This window comes from Pelophylax lessonae (genome assembly GCF_965119305.1).
Source record: "Pelophylax lessonae genome assembly, chromosome: 5".
Taxonomy (NCBI): Eukaryota; Metazoa; Chordata; class Amphibia; order Anura; family Ranidae; genus Pelophylax; species Pelophylax lessonae.
This window is the reverse complement of record NC_138772.1, coordinates 528,342,531-528,363,608: the sequence shown is the minus strand read 5'-3', so window position 1 is coordinate 528,363,608 and position 21,078 is coordinate 528,342,531. Positions and strand designations below refer to the sequence as shown.

General features: G+C 47.2%; 1 protein-coding gene across 1 annotated transcript in view; it reads left to right on the top strand.

The window, feature by feature from the left end:
- Positions 1 to 3,448: 3,448 nt before the first annotated feature.
- The window catches only part of DNAAF11 (dynein axonemal assembly factor 11), a gene marked incomplete at its 3' end in the record, with an annotated part of 192,955 nt that continues 175,325 nt past the window's right edge, over positions 3,449 to 21,078 (top strand). The window contains exons 1-3 of the mRNA XM_082259018.1: positions 3,449 to 3,562; positions 10,259 to 10,426; positions 19,100 to 19,177. Coding sequence (XP_082115144.1) covers positions 3,553 to 3,562; positions 10,259 to 10,426; positions 19,100 to 19,177 — 256 coding nt within the window. The 5' untranslated portion in view covers positions 3,449 to 3,552. The remainder of the gene's footprint in view (positions 3,563 to 10,258; positions 10,427 to 19,099; positions 19,178 to 21,078) is intronic.

Sequence of the window (21,078 nt, the reverse complement as noted above, 5' to 3'; positions counted from 1 at the left end):
AGAACTTTAACTGTAGAGGGGGTTAGGGTCACAGGATACTCCAAAATGGTCAATAGTAATAATGGGAGGACAAACTTTTCTCTAATCCTTCAATAGCAACTTTCTGGAGGTAACAAGGACTGGCCAGTATATCTAGCACCTAACAGCAGCAGTCCATAAAGCCACGTCTGGCACTTGTACATCTATTAGTCCCCAGCAAGGTCTTTACTTACAGTGCCCCAGGAGTTGTCTGCCACCAAGCATCCACAGGCAAATGCTCAGTGAGGGAGATAACATGATCCTTCTCCAGACCAGGACTTTAGTGCAGTACCCTCCAATAATTGTAACCCTCTGGCAATCTTCTCCATGCCCTCAGCCCAACAGCTACTAAGGCCAAGAATGCCGCTTCTTGTCTCTCTGGCTATCAACCAGGGGCAGTAGCCCCCCAGGAGACTGAAACCCTCCCTGGAAGAAAAAAGAACAATCTTCTCAGGCTTCCTGTATATTTATTACCTCCCCAGCCACCTTCTGGTGCCCCCTTCCAGGGACTGGCTGGGGAATTAAAAATATTTAACTGAGCATTTGAATCTCCCAACCCTATACTCTGGAAACTTCTTTCAGAGGCAAGCGGGAGGAATCAAACTCTTAGATAAGGAAACCATGAACAGACTAACATACTCAATCACCATACCCCCCAACTTTCTGAGGTGGGAATAAGGGACACCTATTAGCAAAAGTATGTAAACATAGGACACACACCCCTGCCACACCCCTCTTAAAGGAGAATTGTACAAAAAAAATGATTGTTTAACCACTTTAAGGCCAGAGGATTTTCCTGCTTAATGACCAGGCCACTTTTTTCAACTTGGCACTGCGTGAATTTAACGGACAATTGCGCAGTCATGCAATGCTGTACCCTAACGAAATGTATGTCCTTTTTTTCCCACAAACAGAGCTTTCTTTTGGTGGTATTTGATCACCTGTGTGATTTTTATTTTTTTGCGATATTAATAAAAAAAGAGCGAAAATTTTGCGAAAAATTTACATTTTCTACTTTGACAGTTAAAAAATATCCAATATATTCAATTTTTGTCATATATTTAGGCCAAAATGTATTTAGCTACATGTCTTTGACCAAAAAACTGTCAATGAGTGTATTTTTAACCACTTTAAGACTGGAGGATTTAACCCGCTTCCTGACCAGGTGCGCATGCACCGCGGAGGCAGGCAGGAGTCCAGCGGCGTAGGTCTACATCGCTGGACCCAAGGCTGCCACTGTGCTGCAGTAGCAGCAACGTGAGCAGTCCGCAAGTGGTTAAACCCTACAAGTGTTTTTTTTTTTTACCTCTACTATTCCTTTATACTAGCTTTTGAAGTTTACAAATGCAGCAATGTAGAAATTGGATGAAAGGTTTAGCACTGGGAAACACTTTTTGAAAGATAAATAGTGCATTTTACATACAACTATATAGATCAGACCAAAATGAGGGACAAATGAGGAGGAAAGAGGGACTTTGTTCGGAATGAGGGATAGTCCCTCCAAATCAGGGACAGTTGGGAGCTATGAATCCCTGCTCCACTTACTACAATGGAGCCAAGAACTAAACTTACCTAGCGGCCTAACCAGAGGAGGGCGCTACACATTCGCCTTAAAACACGCATGCATTTAGGTACGACGTGATTTTTAACCGGCTGCTCCCGTCGCTTTAAGAGAGTTAAGACCCCCCGGAGGCAGTCACGTGGTCCAAAAACTCCCGATCGCAATGAGTGATCTGCAGCTTTCTGTTAGAGGATGGTAATCGTGGTGGGAGCTCGCCCGCATGCTCTCAGCACAGGTGTATGTGCAGCAATTAATGCAAATATGCGGGTGCGCGACAACAAGGATAAGGCGACGAGAGGCTGCATATTTGTGTACGGCCAGCGCCAAGGGGTTAAAAAGGCACATGCACTTGTTTTCTGCAATTTTTGCACCTAGAGCAGCCCACTGACGTGCATAAGCTGCCCTAAGCACAATGTGTGAAATGAAGCAAAATTGGGCAAAAAAAATGTGCATATTCCATGGTACATCCATAGGTGTGAATGGAGCCTTACAGTGTGTTTAACCACTTACCGACCGTCCGCCGTGGATTTACGTCGGTATTTTGACGCTAAATTCCGGGGTTACGGCAGCAGATAGCTGCCGTAACCCCGGTATTTTTAGAAACGGTGGGCGGTCCTCTTTCAAATAAGGGAGGTCCAAGCGGCGGATTCGCCACAGGATCACCCTTACGGTGCGGCAGAAGGGGTGCCCCCACCCCTCCCGCCTTGTCCCGGTCGTTTTCCCTGCTTACCGGACCCGCTGGCAGCGGGAAAAACAATCCGGTCCCCGCTCCTCACAGACAGGAAGTCGAGTTAGGGCAAGATGGCCCCCACTCGACTCTATGGTCTTGGAGGACCGGAGCGACGTCAGACGTCGTCTCCTAGCAACCGGTTTAAAGAGCCGATTTTTTTTCAGCAATTTTTTTGTTTTTGTGAGGTGTAAGGTCTTTTTGACCCCAGATATCACAATAAAGAGGCCCTGTCAGCCTATTTCTATTACAAGGGATGTTTACATTCCTTGTAATAGGAATAAAAATTATCAAAATTTTTTATTTTTTTTTTAAAAAACTGTGTCAAAAATAAAAAATAATAAATAAAATAAATAGAAAAAAAAAAAAAATGAAAGCGCCCTGTCCCCGTTAGCTCGAGCGCAGAAGCGAACGCATACGCAAGTCTCGCCCACATATGTAAACGGTGTTCAAACCACATGTTAGGTATCACTGCGATCATTAGAGCGAGAGCAATAATTTGAGTCCTAGACCTCCTCTGTAACTCTAAACCTGTAGAAATTTTTTAAATGTCACCTATGGGGATTTTTAAGTACCAACGTTTGTTTCATTCCACGAGCGTGTGCAATTTTGAAGCATGACATGTTGGGTATCTATTTACTCGGTGTAACATTATCTTTCACATTATAGAAAAAAATTGGGCTAACTTTACTGTTTTCTTATTTTTTAATCAAAAAAAGTGAATTTTCTCCAAAAAAATTGTGTTTGGAAGACCGCAGCGCAAATACGGTGTGATAAAAAATATTGCAACGATCTCCATTTTATTCTCTAGGGTCTCTGATAAAAAAAATATATAATGTTTGGGGCTTCTAAGTAGTTTTCTAGCAAAAAAAAAAAACTGATTTTAGCTTGTAAACAACAAGTGTCAGAAATAGGCCTGGTCTTAAAGTGGTTAAAATGGCAGGTGAAGCATGACAAACACAGAAATGTCAGTGTCTGCATTACACATGGACTCTCATTCTGATTTTCTGCAATGATTTCTGCTCATCCCATACAAGGAGGAATAGATATGGAAGGTGCCTGGATGGAGTACTCTCAGGCGCCCTCTGGTGGTCAGTCTGGGAACACATCGCGACTGCTCTGTGTTGTTTAGAGAAGTTTGTCCCTTCTCTCCGCCGTAGTCGGCTGGTTGTCATGGTGACCGGAGCCGCGTCCCGGAGTGATAGTCGGTGTATAGCCGCAGCTGGAGGAGCCGGGATTCGCCGCCATGGTATTCAGTGAGTATTTCTATCATCACTATTATGTGTACAGGGAGGTGTGCTGTGTATGGAGATAACACCCCAACCCCAATACTACTTGTGATTCTGGGATGAGCAGAGCGCCCCCTGGAGGGGGGTGATCAGGGTGTTTAGAAAGTCACCAGAGTGGTCCCCCTTCCCCCCGGACCACTCTGGTGACTTTCTAAACACCCTGATCACCCCCCTCCAGGGGGCGCTCTGCTCATCTTCTCAGCACCTTGGTCACTTCCTGAGCACCCAGGAGCCCCCCAGTCATCTTCTCAGCACCAGTGGCGGCTGGTGCTCAAAATTTTTTTTGGGGGGGAGGGGGGGGCGCAAACAGAAAAATGTAATAGGCATTGCTTTGCGGCAAAAAAAACGCTGTAAAAAATTGCGTGACTTTGAGGTCGCAAAAGTGTGAAAGGGGCCTTCAGTAATTAAGGTATAGTGTGCCCCCTTACAATGCACAGTGACCAGCGTACCCCCTTCAATGCAGTGACCAGCGTGCCCCTTTCAATGCAGTGACCAGCGTGCCCCCTTCAATGCAGTGACCAGTGTACAGGCCCCCTTTCAATGCAGTGACCAGCGTACATGCCCCCTTTCAATGCAGTGACCAGCGTACCCCCTTCAATGCAGTGACCAGCGTGCCCCTTTCAATGCAGTGACCAGCGTGCCCCCTTCAATGCAGTGACCAGTGTACAGGCCCCCTTTCAATGCAGTGACCAGCGTACAGGCCCCCTTTCAATGCAGTGACCAGCGTACATGCCCCCTTTCAATGCAGTGACCAGCGTACATGCCCCTTTCAATGCAGTGACCAGCGTGCCCCCTTCAATGCAGTGACCAGTGTACAGGCCCCCTTTCAATGCAGTGACCAGCGTACATGCCCCCTTCAATGCAGTGACCAGCGTACATGCCCCCTTTCAATGCAGAGACCAGCGTACATGCCCCCTTTCAATGCAGAGACCAGCGTACATGCCCCCTTTCAATGCAGTGACCAGCGTACATGCCCCCTTCAATGCAGTGACCAGCGTACATGCCCCCTTTCAATGCAGAGACCAGCGTACATGCCCCCTTTCAATGCAGAGACCAGCGTACATGCCCCCTTTCAATGCAGTGACCAGCGTACATGCCCCTTTCAATGCAGTGACCAGCGTGCCCCCTTCAATGCAGTGACCAGTGTACAGGCCCCCTTTCAATGCAGAGACCAGCGTACATGCCCCCTTTCAATGCAGTGACCAGCGTACATGCCCCCTTCAATGCAGTGACCAGCATACATGCCCCCTTCAATGCAGTGACCAGCATACATGCCCCTTTTCAATGCAGTGACCAGCATACATGCCCCCTTTCAATGCAGTGACCAGCGTACATGCCCCTTTCAATGCAGTGATCAGCGTACATGCCCCCTTTCAATGCAGTGTGCCCCCCACCCCCCCCAAGACCAGTGCACTTACCGGGAGCCCTGGAGCAGCCACGGTGGCGCCTTCTCCTCAGTGTCCCGGCGGCAGCTTCTCTTCAATCCCCCGGCGTCTCCTCAAGTCCTCCCGTTCCCGCCTCCTCCTCAGCCAATGGCATGGGGTTTGCCCTGCGGCCAATCAGGAAGCGCGTATCTGACCCACTCCCTGATTGGCCAGGAGGAGGATCCGTGTGACATTAGCGAATTTTCATTCGCTATTGTCACACAATGGGTGGGCTCGGGGCGCACTGATCTGTGCCCCGGGTCCACCCTTTGCTGCAGCCTATTAGAGCCTCTGGCTCTAATCAGGTGATGCAAAAAAAAAAAAGCCCCATTGAACTTCATGCGTCCGGCGCCCCTGCATGCAGATTAGGGGGCCGGACGCATGGATAGGGGGGCGGCGCCCCTGCGCCGCCAACGCACATGCCACCACTGCTCAGCACCCTGGTCACCTCCAAGAGCACCCCAGTCATCTTCTCAGCACCCTGATCATCTCCAGGAGCACCCCAGTCATCTTCTCAGCACCCTGATCACCTCCAGGAGCACCCCAATCATCTCAGCACCCTGTGATCACCTCCAGAGCACCCCAATCATCTTCTCAGCACCCTGATCACCTCCAGGAGCACCCCGGTCATCTTCTCAGCACCCTGATCATCTCCAGGAGCACCCCGGTAATCTTCTCAGCTCCCTGATCATCTCCAGGAGCACCCCGGTCATCTTCTCAGCTCCCTGATCATCTCCAGGAGCACCCCAATCATCTTCTCATCACCTTGATCACCTCCAGGAGCACCCCGGTCATCTTCTCAGCACCCTGATCATCTCCAGGAGCACCCCGGTCATCTTCTCAGCTCCCTGATCATCTCCAGGATCACCCCAGTCATCTTCTCAGCTCCCTGATCATCTCCGGGATCTCCCCAGTCATCTTCTCAGCTCCCTGATCACCTCCAGTAGCACCCCAGTCATCTTCTCAGCTCCCTGATCATCTCCAGGAGCACCCCGGTCATCTTCTCAGCTCCCTGATCACCTCCAGGATCACCCCAGTCATATTCTTAGCACCCTGATCACCTCCAGGATCACCCCAGTCATATTCTTAGCACCCTGATTACCTCCAGGAGCACCCCGGTCATCTTCTCAGCACCCTGATTACCTCCAGGAGCACCCCGGTCATCTTCTCAGCACCCTGATCGCCTCCAGGATCACCCTGGTCATCTTCTCAGCACCCTGATTACCTCCAGGATCACCCTGGTCATCTTCTCAGCACCCTGATTACCTCCAGGAGCACCCCGGTCCTCTTCACAGCACCCTGATTACCTCCAGGATTACCCCAGTCATCTTCTCAGCACCCTGGTCACCTCCAGGAGCACCCCAATCATCTCAGCACCCTGAATACCTCCAGGAGCATCCCAGTCCTCTTCTCAGCACCCTGAATACCTCCAGGAGCATCCCAGTCCTCTTCTCAGCACCCTGATTACCTCCAGGAGCATCCCAGTCCTCTTCTCAGCACCCTGAATACCTCCAGGAGCACCCCGGTCATCTCAGCTGCCTGATCACCTTCAGGAGCACCCCGGTCATATTCTTAGTAGTCTGGTCACCTCCCGAGATGCCCTTAACACCCCCCAGGGACACCCTGATCATCTTCACATGAGCCTTCTTTGAGGCACTCTGGTCACCCTGAACACCCTGAACAGCCAAAAGGGCACCATGGTTGACTCTCTAGCACCCCGGTCACCTCCTGAGGAGTCTTGGTCACATCTTTACCTCCTGAGTCTCCCTGGTCACCTCTTTTTACCTCCAGAGACCCCCTGAATATTTCCCGGAGCACAGTGGCTATCATCTATGCAGCCTTGAATTTCCTGAGACATCCTGGTCACTCCCCAAGATGCCATGAACCCCCCAGGGAAACCCTAATCGTCTTCCCAGCAGTCTGATCATCTCCCAAAGCACCCAGGACACCCCAAAGGTGACCCTGGTCATCTTGGCACCCTGGCCACTTTCTGAGCACCTATGGGCACCCTTGTCATCTTCTCAGTACTTTGGTCACCTCCTGAGGTGTCTTTGTCACCTCCTCAGCACCTTACCTCCCAAGGCACCTTGGTCACCTCCAGGAGCACCCCGGTCATCTTCTTAGTAGCATGGTCACTTCCCAACATGTCCTGAACACCCCCAGGGACACCCTGATCATCTTCACAGCATTCTGGTTATTTCTTGAGGCACTTTCTCAGGCACCCTGGTCACCTCCCAAGACACCATGAGCATCTCCAGGAGCAAAGCCGCTGCTCTCAGTCACAGCGCTGGATTGGGCTCAGTTAAGTATGGGGCTGAGAGTGGGGGGATCCTGTGGCCCAGAAGGGTTTTTACCTTAATTCAGAGAATGCAATAGGGTAAAAACTTTGAACCTTTAGAACCACTTTAATGCTACAAAAGACTGACCGAGATTGCAGACATGCTGCAGAAGATAGTAAGGGACTGAAGACCTGCTTCAGGAAATGGTCAGACTGCTGATGTGATACAGGTGGAGGTACGAGACTGCCAGTGAGATACAGGAGTTTGCCTGAGACCTGAGACTGCAGAAATGATACAGGAGATGGCTGGAGACTGCAAATGTAATACAGGAGCTGGTCAGATACCGCAGAGGCCATACGGCACATGGCCTGGGACTGTGGATATGACACAGGAGACAGTTTGGGATTGCCAACCTGATATAGGAGATGGTCTGAGACTGCAGACTGGTTACATAAGGTAGTCATTGCAACCCCTTTTGCAAATTAATCACCTGCCGACTGGCCACTAGTAGATTTACTGCTGGCTGGTGGCTCCCCTGAGCACCACGACGTACCCATACGTCTCACTGAACTTCCAGGTTTACAGGCGCATGCACCCCCTGCCTCTTGTGCTGTGGCTGGATACAGCACGAGTTCGCCAGCAGGCTCGCAGCTAAGGATTTTGGCTGAGAACCTGCTGATTGGTGTGGCACAGCACAGATCTGGCTGTTTTTTCCCTGATCTCACCATTCAGAGCTGAAATTAGGAAGAAAAGCCAGACAGTCTGTAAGTGAGTAAATTCAGCACACATACACTTGTTAGGCACACAGTTAACCCTTTGATTACCCTCCTGATCACCTCTGTCATCCAGCCAGTGTCATTAGTACAGTGTCAGGGTACAGTATTATCACTGATCACTGTATTATTGTCACTAGCGACGTCAGATAGTGTCAGTTAGAGTCAGTTAGTGTCCCTCTCAGCCATTGTCAGTTAGTGCCAGTCCCTGTTTGCCCGCCACACTATCACAGTCACGCTATAAGTCCCTGATCACTGGAATTACTAGTATAATGTCTGTCCGGGTCCATATCTTGGTAACAGTCAGAACTATACTAGTATCCCCAATAGTTTAATGTCCCCAAACATGCAGTGTTAGCAGGATCAGCCCCAATCAATGCCAGTACTTGCGACATGTAGCAGAATACATTTTGGCCTAAATTTATGAAAAATGTTCTATTTCTTGGATATGTTGTGAAAAAAATGGACTTTAAAAGAAAGGCCACATACAGCGCTTGCTAGCTATCATATAAGTAAATTATGTATGCAGAGATTCCCAATACTGATAAACCAATTGCATGAATGACTGAATGACTGAATAAATAAATATGTTCCACAGTAAATACAATAATAAGTGAAGGTGATAGTGCTCAAATTTTATCCCTTAGTGCATATGTGGCTGTGACATGAATTAATATATATATGAGCAGTATAATATATATATATATATATACAATAAATATTTTATACTGCAGTATACGTATAAATACAGTTGAAAGAATTAATATATATCAGAATAAATATTTTTATAAAACAGTCCAAAATGAGGTGGTGATTATGTGCTCAAAAATTATAGTCCATAGTGAGAGTGATTCTTCACAATAGAAAAGTGCAAATGCTGTGACTTGGTTGGCTACGGTGTCGATTCCTTCTCCCAAATGAATGAAAGGATTGGGTCACTTACCGGATACAGTGGGTCTCATATGTTATATAACATTAAGACCATTCACGCTCGGTGGCCTCCTGGGCCAAAAGAGGTTCCCCTTTGGACGGTCCTATAGGCTAATGAAGCTCCTCTGGACTCCAGGGTACATCAGCTCAGTGTTATAAAAAGGAGAAAGAAAGCTCCCAATAGCATAATAAAGTCAAAATAAATAAATAGCGTAATAAAGTCAAAGTCAAACTTGATAGTTTATTACCCTTACGTAGGGTGCCGAACATGAACGCATAAATAAAAACACTCCCTGGTGGTCAGCGGTGCGGGCTGCGCGTCCTCCTCGCGGTAACAACGGGCTACTTCCGGCTTGCCTTCCACTTAGGGCAGCGTCGTGACGTTATGCGGTCCAAGCTTACGCATTTCGTCACATCCGGTGACGTCTTCAGAGCCGGAAGTAGCCCGTTGTTACCGCGAGGAGGACGCGCAGCCCGCACCGCTCATATATATATTAATTCATGTCACAGCCACATATGCACTAAGGGATAAAATTTGAGCACTATCACCTTCACTTATTATTGTATTTACTGTGGAACATATTTATTTATTCATTTATTCAGTCATTCATGCAATTGGTTTATCAGTACTGGGAATCTCTGCATACATAATTTACTTATATGATAGCTAGCAAGCGCTGTATGTGGCCTTTCTTTTAAAGTCCATTTTTTTTCACACCATACCCTTTTTTTATACAGCAGCTGCCTTTATTTCCGTTTAATAGTAATTATCCTATTTATATATTTATATATTCACTTGAAACCCTTTTTCTCTGGCGCGTGGTATATACCTTGTGTATATTTTTCTCCACATTCTTGGATATGTGTTCTAACAGAATGTAGAAAATATTTTTTTTTTTTTCAAAATTTTCAGTGTTTTTTCCTTTATGTAATTAAAAATAAAAACCCAATGGTGATCAAATACCACCAAAAGAAAGCTCTATTTATGTGAAAAAAATGATATAAATTTAATTTGTGTGCAGTGTTGCATGACTGCGTAATTGCCAGATAAAATAGCGCATTGCTGAATAACACAACATGCCCTGGTCATGAAGGGGGTAAAACCTCCCAGAGATTAAGTGGTTTAACCTCCCTCATCTGTGCTCTCTACAGCTGCATTCAAACTTTCCTGTTGCTACATATGATATTGGCCTTCACCATCAATGAAGCAGTAGATACCCACTGGTATGTTTATTGTATTGGCACTTTGTCTTGCAGTCACAGAAGATTTGATAAGGAGACGAGCAGAACACAATAACTGTGAAATCTTCTCCTTGGAAGAACTTTCTCTTCACCAGCAAGATCTAGAGAAGATTGATCATGTGGACAAATGGTGCAAGGAGCTGAAAATCCTTTACCTCCAGAACAATCTCATACCTAAAATAGGTGAGTGAGCAGATGCCAGACCAATCAGAATCTCATAACGCAACACTAAGATGAATGTTATTAAAGAGAAGTATGGGGTTTCTACTTTTTTGTTGATTCATACCTACCTAGGTGGATGCAGCATCGGTCCAATGCTGAATCTGTCCCCCGGCGCCTCTACACTGAAAACCGAGAGTTCGAACACTGCCGATCGCTCGATTCTGACAGCCCCCCAAGCAGGGCCGGTGCTTCCACTAGGCAAACTAGGCAGCCGCCTAGGGCGCATTGCCACCTAGGGGCACAGCCACGAGTCAGCACTCACTCTCCGTCATGAATGATCCTTGTGAGCTGAGGAAAGGGTCAGCAGTGGGGGAGGAAGAAGGGACAGAGGAAGATGCCAGGTGTCTAGGACAGTGGCAGAACTACCAGGCCCTGGCTTTCCACCATTGTTGGGGGAGCCCCAAGGGGCAAGAAAGGAGCCCACCAAAGTGCTAGTTGCATAATGATTCTCTTCGTCTGGAGCTGAGCGGCCTAATCCCTGGGCGGGAAGTGACTCTCTAATCTGAGCTGGTGGGCAGCCGTTCATTTCCCTGGGTCGGTATTAAGCACGGAGTGGAGGAGAGCTGAACCTGAAATGGAGCTCGGCACTGGAGGGCGGCACCTTTACTGGAGCAGAAGCGACGAGGCAATGGAATGGTCTGAGGAGGTTGGTGATGAAGAATGTGCGGAGCTCTCTGACTGCTGCTTCTCCCTCCACCAGGAGCCGGTTGGAGCTGTGGTGAGCACTGTGGTCCAGGAGAGGAGCGTCCTGGGAGAAGGAATCAGCAGGATCATGGTGAAGGAGGGCAGAGTGAAGGCCACTCTCTTCATACTGCCCAGTAAGTGTCCCCAGAACAGGGAATCAGGGTCCCTGGGTGTGACATGGAGTATCCCTGATGTGAAAGAGAATTGCGGTCACCAGGTATTCCATGGGAAATCAGAGTCACCAGGTGTGACATGGGGGAGAGGGGTCACAAGTGTTACAAGGGTTTGGGGGTCACCAGGTGTGCCATGAGGAATTTGGATCCCTGGGTGTGCCATTGGGAATTGAGGTCCCCAGGTGTGACATGGAGGAACATCAGGGTCCCCAGGTGTGACATGGAGGAACATCAGGGACCCCTGGTGTGACATAGAGGAACATTGGGATCACTGGGTATGACAACATTACATGGAGGAACCATCAGATCAGGGTCACTGGATATGACATAGAGCAGTGTTTAACCCCTTCCCCTTTCATTTATTTTTTTTTGGGGGGGGCGCAAGTAGCTGATCTTGCCTAGGGCGTAAAACAGTCTAGCACCGGCCCTGCCCCCAAGCAGAGAGCTGCTGACTGTCAGTCACCGGCTCTCTGCTCTGCCCCCTCCTCTCTCATTGGAGCGCTGGGCTGTGGAGGGGCGGGGAGCAGCCGGTGTTCTATCAGATTTCCCTACCCCATCAGATTTCCCAACCTAAGTAATTTCCGGTTGAGATAGCCACGTCACACACGTCCTATTGGGCATGCGCAGAATAGGTAGGGAATTTTGATAACATCGTAAGGGGTCAGGCAAAAGTCCTAGTGTGCATGCGCACCAACGGGTCGAGCAGCGGGATCTCTTATAACAAACATCCATCCGATCTCCATGGCCCACACTGCACTGACCCGACACTGCGCGGAGCCAACAATCCGATCTCCATGCCCCACACTGTGCCGACCCGACAATGAGACAGTGGCCTTGTGGGTAGGGAATAGGATTGTCCCATTGTCGGCTCGGCATTGGAGATTGGATGTATGTTTGTTATAAGAGATGCCGCTGCCCGATCTGTTGGTGTGCATGCACAGTAGCCTCATCCCTTACGATGTTATCAAAATCCCCTACCTACTTCGCGCATGCGCAGTAGGACGTGTGACGCGGCTACAGCTGGTGCATGATGAACCCGCACCGGAAATGACATAGGTAGGGAAATCTGATGGGGTAGGGTTTTCTTATAGAACACCCGTTTAGACTGTTTGAAGCTGTTATAGATGCAAGGGGTGGGCCAACTCCATATTGAACCTTATGGACTAAGACTGGGGTGCCATTAATGTTCATGTGCGTGTAAAGGCAGGTGTCCCAATACTTTTGACAATATAGTGAAAGTTAACATGTAAAATTTAATTCGTTATCATATTGCAATAAGGCGTTCATTTATAATGAGCTGCTGATGGATGGCAACAGAATAAAAAACTGACATTTTTTAATGCAGTGTACCTCGGTGTGGGGCCCGTGTGTTGCAGTACAGGTCTGTCGGCATTTACTGTAGTTGGGAGTTAAGGTTACAATCCTAATAAATGACCCCACAAAATATCGCACAGAGTGCCATGCATTGCAGTAAAGCAGGGGTTTCCAAACTTTCTAAACAAAGGGCCAGTTTACTGTCCTTCAGTATTTTAGGGAGGCCAGGCTGTGGCCAGGGATGGTTATATATTCCTGAGCATCAGTGGGAGTAAACAATTCCCCCAGTATTGGTGGTCAATGAGAGTAAAAAATACATAGCACCTGTGGTTAGTAGTTGGAGGAACAGTGCCCTATCGGCGTCATTGGGAGAAATAGTGCCCCATCCTTGGTGTCAATGAGAGGAATAGTGCTCTATCATTAATCATAAACGGATAAACCATTGATTGATACATAAAATAAAACAAAATTGATTCCACATTGTTTATATAGAAAAAAACGTGCAAACAACATAAAAAATGATATGTTTAAAAATAGAAAGTCCCAGAAGTGAATCCAAGGGTTTCCGAAACACAAGTAGAATAGTCCAAATAAATTCTTCAAATAAAACACCACCAGGGGAGTGCAGGTAGAGGGACACCACAAAGTGCAACTGATGGGAGGCAGCTTTTGACGTTCGATCACTATATTACGTTATTTTGTTTAGCGCAGAAATCTCCCACATTTTTCCTAGTGCTCCATCATTGATGTGAGTGGGAGGAATGGTGCCCTATCATTGGTGTGAGTGGGAGGAATAGTGCCCCATTGTTGGTGTCAGTGGGAGAAATAGTGCTCCATCATTGGTGTGAGTGGGAGGAATAGTGCCCCATCATTGGTTTCAGTGGGAGGAATAGTGCCCCATCGTTGGTGTCAGTGGAAGGAAAAGTTCCCATCATTGGTGTCAGTGGGAGGAATAGTGCCCCATCGTTGGTGTCAGTGGGAGGAATAGTGCCCCATTGTTGGTGTCAGTGGGAGAAATAGTGCTCCATCATTGGTGTGAGTGGGAGCAATAGTGCCCCATCATTGATGTCAGTGGGAGGAATAGTGCCCCATCATTGATGTCAGTGGGAGGAATAGTGCCCCATCGTTGGTGTCAGTGGGGGGAATAGTGCCCCATCGTTGGTGTCAGTGGGAGGAATAGTGCCCCATCGTTGGTGTCAGGAGGAGGAATAGTGCCCCATCATTGGTGTGAGTGGGAGGAATAGTGCCCCATCAATGATGTCAGTGGGAGGAATTTTGCACCATCGTTGGTGTCAGTGGGAGAAATAATGCCCCATCGTTGGTGTCAGTGGGAGGAATAGTGCCCTATTGTTGGTGTCAGTGGGAGTAATAGTGCCCCATCATTGATGTCTGTGGGGGGGGAATAGTGCCCCATCGTTGTTGTCAGTGGGAGGAATAGTGCCCCATTGTTGGTGTCAGTGGGAGGAATAGTGCCCCATCGTTGGTGTCAGTGGGAGGAATAGTGCCCCATCGTTGGTGTCAGTGGGAGGAATAGTGCCCCATTGTTGGTGTCAGTGGGAGGAATAGTGTCCCATCGTTGGTGTCAGTGGGAGGAATAGTGCCCCATCGTTGGTGTCAGTGGGAGGAATAGTGCCCCATCGTTGGTGTCAGTGGGAGGAATAGTGCTGCATAGTTGGTGTCATTAGAAAGAGTGCTACTACAAGACAAGAAACTGTAGAAAAAGCGACACTGACTTGGGCTACCAAATTATTTATTGAAAAAGGTATAAAATGTATATAATTTATTTACTCAAACTACATAAAACACTTGGGAACGCGCACCAATTCCTCTTTATCCTCCCATGCCTTCCCCTCCCAAGAGTCCCCAAAAGAACCCCACCAATCACCTAAGGTCAAAGAACCACCACGTGAACCTCCATCCAGAGAAATCCTTTTGTATAGTAGAAAATCGCTCTTGTAATCAGAAAAGCTGCCTCTAATATACTGAGAGATAAACCACATGCATATGGACATAAAATAAAAATGTACACATATATACGATCTGCACAAAAGTGCTTTATAGTAATATACCCTGGTTATGATGGTGGGCTCATCCTATTTGGTAGACGCCCCCCATATCTATACAGATATGTCACAAGCACTTGCAATCATGGATACAAGAAACTAATGTAACCAATCCTAAAGCTTGTGCAATATAAACAGCATGCTATATCATGAGTCCGCATAAAAGTCACAAGCAGTGAAAGTTGTCTGCAACTTCAGGGGTGAGATTTTTCACAAACAAGATGGAATGTGCCCATTAATATGTCATATATTCTCAGAATGTCCAGAAGCAGATATAACCAAAGTAGAAGGAGAAAGTCCCCTCACGCTGGGATGCTAGGTGTAATCCTAGACTCTGAGTTGTCCTTTCAGCGCCAAATCCAATTTGTCAAAAGTTTGTAGACTTCACCTCCGTAACATCTCTAAAATTCTCTCCTTCTTCTGGCAATGATGGGGGGTGTCGACGACCCGTGGCTTGGTGACATTGTTCCCCTAGGGCAGTGATGGCAAAGCTTGGCACCCCAGATGTTTTGGAACTACATTTCCCATGATGCTCATGCACTCTGCAGTGTAGTTGAGCATCATGGGTAATATAGTTCCAGAACATCTGGGGTGCCAAGGTTCGCCATCACTGCCCTAGGGGTTCTGAGTCGAGGTAGTTCGACGCCTCTCTTCTCCTCCCATCATCAGAATAAAACTTTGTTAACCTTTACATGCATGATGCCAAGCACTTGTACGAAGCTTATACTATTGTTTGAACACTGTATCATCCACTTTTAGATAATGTTCTACCTTGTTGTGGTTATTTTCTTATATCACATTCTGTTAATGTGATTTTCTGTTTTTCATCTGTATTTGAAATTCAATAAAAATTATTGATTGAAAAAAAAAAAAAAAATCTCTCCTTCTTAAAGCGGAGTTCCGGGCACAGAAAACATTTTTCAGTGAACATACCCCCGGGACAGTCAGGGCTAGCACATTCCACAATGGCTAGCCTCTGATCTGTCCCGGTTCGCACTTACCTGCAAGAAGAAATACTCACTTATAAAATTTCTTCCACAGCGTTGCCATCTCTCTTGTGGGCAGCTGAAGCCGGCGCGATCCTCTTCTGCGTCTTCTTCCGCGTCCTCTTCTCCCAGAATGCGCCTTCACCGGCCCCTCTCGTCACTTCCGGTGCGGCGCCGCATTCCTCCACAGCTTCTGGGCATGCCCAGAAGCTGTTTAGCAGGGAATGCGGCGTCGCCCCGGAAGTGACGAGCAGGGCCGGTGCCGTCGCATTGATTCCTGGGAGCGATGATGTTCAGCTCCCAGGAATCATCGCAAGACAGGAAGTGACGGCGGAGCCGCGGCTCAGAGGGAGGAAGTACACTGAGGTGAGTATTTTCGATCTTCAATTACAAGGTGAGTAAAAAAAAAAAAAAAAACCTAACTATCCAATTCCTTTTCAGGTGAAGGAGAACAAGCGGACGGGCACAAAAAAAAAAAGATCGATTTTGTGCCCGGAACTCCGCTTTAACTAATGAAGCCACCAAGCTACTCATTCACTCCCTTGTTATCTCTCCTTGACTATTGCAACTCCCTCCTTATAGGCCTTCCTCTCCATAGGCCATCTCCTCCTCAGTCTATCATGAATGCTGCTGCCAGACTCATCTACTTAACCAACTGCTCAGTGTCTGCCATCCCTCTCCGCCAATCCCTACACTGCCTTCCGATTGCCCAGCCAATCAAATTCAAAACACTAACAACATACAAAGTCATTCACAACTCTGCCCCAAGCTACATCACCAATCTGGTCTCCAAATATCACCCAAACCGTCCTCTCCGCTCCTCTCAAGACCTCCTGCTCTTAAGCTCCCTTTTCTCCTCCTCCCATGTTCATCTCCAGGACTTCTCCAGAGCCTCTCCCATCCTCTAGAACTCTCTACCTCAATCTGTCCGGCTATCTTCTACTCTGGCTGGCTCCAGGCGATCCCTGAAAACTCATCTCTTTAGAGAAGCTTATTATGCCTCCAACTAAGATTTTTTCACTTCTATCAGCTCATCCTCCACAGTTACAACCTTTTGTTGCTTCACCCTTTTAGATTGTAAGCTCTCCTGAGCAGGGCCCTCTTAAACCTCTTGTATTGTTGCATTGTAACTGTACTTTCTCCCTTTTATATTTTAAAGCGCTGCGTAACCTGTTGGAGCTATATAAATCCTGTATAATAATAATAATAATAATGGTCCGGTAATAAACCGATGATGAAACCAGATTCACTAATTTTCCACTGCATGGAACCGAACGGTTCGGCTCGCTTTTGTGCTTTTCCACCGCATGGTACGGTGTAGGAACGGTTCGGTACGGTACGGCGGCGCTTTTCCACTACATGGAATCAAACGGTACGGCTCTCTAAACAGTACCATAAACAGTACCACCTCAGTTCCAAGAGGGCTGTACCGGTACCATATCCCACAATCCTTTGCATGCAGCCTTGACTGTTTGTCACTACTTGCCACTGATTGGTCAGAGAATCGTTGTTATCCCACCCACTTACTTTAGTACTACTTTAGTAGAAAAGCAAACCATACCGAATCCTACCGAACCGTTCCAACACCGTACCATGCGGTACCATGCAGTGGAAAACCAAACCGGGCCAAACAGGGCCAAGTGGAGCCGAGCCGGTACTTGCAGTGGAAAAGTGCCATAAATCTCCAGTGATTTGGTACTGCAATGGTAAGCTGCCAAAACATAGGCACTATTAATGTAGTCCCAAAACTCGCCTCCTGTACCGCCAGGTTAGTGAGTGTGCATAAAGTGGACGGGATATCCCTGGACATGCTGTTATAAACCCATCACAAGTGATATTAGGCAACTGGGATATATGCATATCTGAATAGATGTGGGGGGCTTCTACCAAATAGGATGAGCCCACCATCATTGACACAGTATATTACTACATAGCACTTTTGTGCGGATCGTATATACACTATATTACCAAAAGTATTGGGACACCGGCCTTTATATGCACATGAACTTTAATGGCATCCCAGTCTTGGTCTGTAGGGCTCAACCCCACACCATAACCCCCCTCCACCAAATGTTTTGGACCAGTGCACATAGCAAGGCCAATACAGACATGGATGAGTGAATTTTGGGTGGAGGAACTTGACTGGCCTGCACCTCAACCCAATAGAACACCTTTGGGACGAATTAAAGCAGAGACTGCGAGCCAGGCCTTCTCATCCAACATCAGTGCCTGACTTCAATAAATGCATTTTTTTGGCCTTAGATGGTTGGTGGGGTTCTTTTGGGGAATGCTGGGAGGAGGAGGGATGGGAGGATGATGGGGAAGTGGTGCTCTGTTGTATGTATTTTGGGTAAATAAATTGTATATATTTTTATACCTTTTTTCAATAAATGACTTGGTAGCCCAAGTCGGTGTTGCTTTTTTGACGGTTTCTTGTCTTGTATAGTACTGTTGATTTTTGTGGTGACACCCACCTAAATATTATGGTCAAGGCACCATAATCCGTACTTGTGCATCCCACCAATTTTTTTTTGTGGACCTATGGTCAGTGGAAAGAATATTGCTTGGTTGTTGGTGTCAGTGGGAGGGAAATTCCCTTATTGTTAGTGTCAGTGGAGGGGATAGTGCCTCATTGTTGGTGTCAGTGGGAGGAATAGTGCCCCATTGTTCACTGTCAGTGGGAGAGATAGTGCCCCATTGTTGTTGTCAGTGGAAGGGAAAGTGCCGCATTGTTGATTTCCATTGGAAGAATAGTGCCCCATTGTTGGTGTCAGTGGGAGGAATAGTGTCCCATTGTTGGTGTCAGTGGGAGGAATAGTGTCCCATTGTTGGTGTCAGATGGAGGGATAGTGTCCCATTGTTGGTGTCAGTGGGAGAGATAGTGTCCCATTGTTGGTGTCAGTGGGAGAGATAGTGCCCCATTGTTGGTGTCAGTGGGAGAGATAGTGTCCCATTGTTGGTGTCAGTGCGAGGGATAGTGTCCCATTGTTGGTGTCAGTGCGAGGGATAGTGTCCCATTGTTGGTGTCAGTGCGAGGGATAGTGTCCCATTGTTGGTGTCAGTGCGAGGGATAGTGTCCCATTGTTGGTGTCAGTGGGAGAGATAGTGTCCCATTGTTGGTGTCAGTGCGAGGGATAATGTCCCATTGTTGGTGTCAGTGGGAGAGATAGTGTCCCATTGTTGGTGTCAGTGCGAGGGATAGTGTCCCATTGTTGGTGTCAGTGCGAGGGATAGTGCCACATTGTTGGTGTCAGTGCGAGGGATAGTGCCACATTGTTGGTGTCAGATGGAGGGATAGTGCCCCATCATTGGTGTCAGTGGGAGGAATGGTGCTTCATCATGGTGTTAATGTATAGCAGTCATTGTATGAAGGTCTTCTTTCTAACCATATGCAGTGGTTTTTTTTTCTTCTAGAAAATGTTGGTCGTTTAAAAAAACTGGAATATTTGAATTTAGCTTTGAACAACATTGAAAGGATTGAGAACCTGGAAGGTATGTGTTTTTTATCATTCATTTTTATTGAAAGAATAGAAAACAGCACACACACTATCTAGCCCTCCATCCACGCAGTGCCGAGTTCTAAATTAGTCCATGTGTCACAAATATTTACAGACTTTGTGTTTTGGAACACATAGGTTGGCCTAGTGTCCACACACTTCATTAAAGCGGAACTTTACCCATAACAACTTGATAAAAAAGAATGTTCTTTAGCAAGGAACATCCTTTCCACATTAATAATTATGCTACCAGAATGAGTGTGTGCTGTAAATTTCCCCCAACATTTTTCCTGTTTCTTTTAGCTGGAGGCTGCCATTTTGCTGAAGCCCAGAGCCACTGAACAGCAGTAAATCATAAAAGCAGAACTAAATCCTTTGATTTAACAGTCTAAAAAATTTGCTTGTGTCCTCAACCCAACTGGTCGGCCTCTACAAACTCAGCACAGTGCCTAAAAGTACCTAAAAATGGAGAGCAACTGAGGATGTGCAGAGCAGGATTAGGCAGTATAGTACCGGATTTTACACAGTTTAGGCACTTATTTTTAATGTTTTACAAATCCATACTTGCAAAAGGGGCCAGCCTGAAGTCATCTAGCAAGACTTTATTTACCGACTAAAGTTCCAGTTTAAGTAATGAGATTTAATGGGAGTGAGGGGGCAGTTGAGGAAAAAGCAAGCAAGGGGGAGAGGAGAGAAGGTAGTGGAGGAGTATGTAGGAAAGACACAGATATTTTTCGGCGGGTCCACACCAACAGTAAGGTAAGGCTGCATATGATAAGGGTAGGAAACTGATGGCACTGAGCAACTTGAAATATTAAAGGTCAGTGGGAGGAATAGTACCCTATTGTTGGTATCAGCAGGGGGAATAGTAACCCATTGTTGGTAACAGTAAGAGGAATAGTACCCTATTGTTGGTATCAGTGGGAGGAATAGTGCCCCATTGTTGGTATCAGCAGGAGGAATAGTGCCCCATTGTTGGTAACAGTAAGAGGAATAGTGCCCCATTGTTGGTAACAGTAAGAGGAATAATGCCCCATCATTGGTGTCAGGGGAGGAAAAGTACACCATCGTTGGTATCAGTGGGAGGAATAGTGCCCCATTGTTGGTATCGGTGGGAGGAATAGTTCCCCATTGTTGGTTTTGGTGGGAGGAATAGTTCCCCATTGTTGGTATTGGTGGGAGGAATAGTTCCCCATTGTTGGTATTGGTGGGAGGAATAGTGTCCCATTGTTGGTATCGGTGGGAGGAATAGTGTCCCATTGTTGGTATCGGTGGGAGGAATAGTGTCCCATTGTTGGTATCGGTGGGAGGAATAGTTCCCCATTGTTGGTATTGGTGGGAGAAATAGTTCCCCATTGTTGGTATTGGTGGGAGGAATAGTGACCCATTGTGGATATCAGTAGGAGGAATAGTTTCCCATTGTTGGTATCGGTGGGAGGAATAGTGTCCCATTGTTGGTATCGGTGGGAGGAATAGTGTCCTATTGTTGGTATCGGTGGGAGGAATAGTTCCCCATTGTTGGTATCGGTGGGAGGAATAGTTCCCCATTGTTGGTATCGGTGGGAGGAATAGTGTCCCATTGTTGGTATCGGTGGGAGGAATAGTTCCCCATTGTTGGTATCGGTGGGAGGAATAGTGTCCCATTGTTGGTGTCAGTGGGAGGAATAGTGCCCCATTGTTGGTGTCAGTGGGAGGAATAGTGCCCCATTGTTGGTGTCAGTGGAAGGAATAGTGCCCCATCGCTTGTATCAGTGGGAGGAATAGTGCTCCATTGCTAGTATCATAGGGAGGAATAGTGCCCCATCGTTGGTATCAGTGGGAGGAAAAGTGCCCCATCGTTAGTATCAGTGGGAGGAATAGTGCCTCATCAATAGTATCAATGGGAGGAATAGTACC